The sequence below is a fragment of the Octodon degus genome, unplaced genomic scaffold, assembly GCF_000260255.1.
Source record: "Octodon degus isolate 3935 unplaced genomic scaffold, OctDeg1.0 scaffold00001, whole genome shotgun sequence".
Classification (NCBI taxonomy): domain Eukaryota; kingdom Metazoa; phylum Chordata; class Mammalia; order Rodentia; family Octodontidae; genus Octodon; species Octodon degus.
In genome coordinates, this window is record NW_004524577.1 from 9,701,813 (window position 1) to 9,703,316 (window position 1,504).

The following is a 1,504-nucleotide window of genomic DNA, read 5'->3' on the forward strand; positions in this document are numbered from 1 at the left end:
GGGGGACTTGAGGCTGCACGCGGGCGCCCCCCGCGACGGCGAGAAGCGGAAGGTAAGGACCAGCACAGCAAACCTCAGGCGCGTACTCACGAAGGCGCGATGTCCAGGTGATTGATGCTAAACCCGGAAGAGCAGAGGCCTCCCAGGGTGGTCGAAATGGTCAGGAACGCGACAGCCAAAGAATAGTTACAGCCTATGAATCCAGCGGCCACCAGGAACACCGCAGGCCCAATCATTCCTGGAGGGAAAAGGTGGAAAAGGACAAGCAGTTCGGCACCCGCACTTGCCCTCGGTTCAGGCAGGGCGGAGCTGAGACTTGACACTGCTGCCACCTGCTGTACGAAATGGGAACTGACTTCGTCTCAAAAAAACTTCCGTCAAGAAAACGTACGGGACTTTGCGACTGACTACTGGAAAAGTCAAAGGAAAAGTCATGCAGTATCACCAATTGCATGTGACCTGCGCTCAGCTGAAGGTTTGCAGTGTCAGAGAATATCAAGAGAATGACTGGGGCCCGGGAGATGGCTCAGTAGAATAAGCGCTTGCCTGGTGGGCGCAAGGGCCCAAATTCAATCCCCGGTTTCGCAAAAGAGAGAGAGGGAATGACTGAGGCCAGCGTGGTGGTGCATTCCTGTAATCCCAGCACTCAGGCGGCTGAGGGAGGAGCATGGATACGAGTTCGAGGCCATCCTGGGCTACAGAGTGAGTTTAAAGCCAGCCTGAACTACACAGCATGAACTACACAGCAAGACCCTGTCTCAAAAAAAAAAACCCCAAAACACATGCATAAAAATGCTCCGCCGCGGTTCTGAGGTTGCTAAGCTGGCACAGGCCACCCCTGCAGCCGAGATCAAAAGCAGGCCACAGCACCAGGGCTTCTGCAGGGGCGCCAGGGCTACCCGGCAACTTCAGGAGAATCAAAGTGTATCTGTGTCCTGCCAGCCGGGACCTTACCAGCATCTCCAGGCCCCGCGGAGCTAGTCTCAGCTACACGCTGCACTAGCAGGGACCCAGCAAGCCACAGAGAAAGGCAGGGCAGCAAGGGAATTTCTCGTGCACGCGGGTGGGCGTGCTCAAGCCCCGCACCGCGGTGTCCTGCAGCCGCAGGGGCCCACAGGTGTTAGCACAAGAACCCGGATGAGCCCTTCTGCAGCGTCACGACCGACACCGCCCTGGTAACTGCAGGGTCTCTGGTCACCGAGACCTTCAGAAAGCTGAACAGACTTGGCCTTAAGTTTAGCTTTCTGAAAGCAGAATCCGAAACACACGATCACTTACGGTTCCTCCGAGAGCCTGGTTTGCTGCCCATCATTTGTTACGAGGCGGCTGCGGCTCTGCAGTTCAAGGCGTGTACTCTGCCGAGCCCTGTAACTGCGGCCCCAGGAGGCTGAACTCCAAAACCCACAACAAATACACAAAAACAAAACTGCAACAAAAACAGCCAAAGATGGCAGTGAGGAATCCACTGCAAACTTCTAGCTAAACACAAAGTGATGAAAAAAAA

The 1,504-nt window shown here is 55.5% G+C and overlaps 1 protein-coding gene across 1 annotated transcript in view; it reads right to left on the bottom strand.

Moving 5' to 3' along the window:
* Positions 1-1,504, bottom strand: part of Slc17a5 (solute carrier family 17 member 5) — a 27,875-nt gene that overhangs the window by 8,926 nt on the left and 17,445 nt on the right. Inside the window, exon 5 of the mRNA XM_023710497.1 lies at positions 91-238. Coding sequence (XP_023566265.1) covers positions 91-238 — 148 coding nt within the window. The remainder of the gene's footprint in view (positions 1-90; positions 239-1,504) is intronic.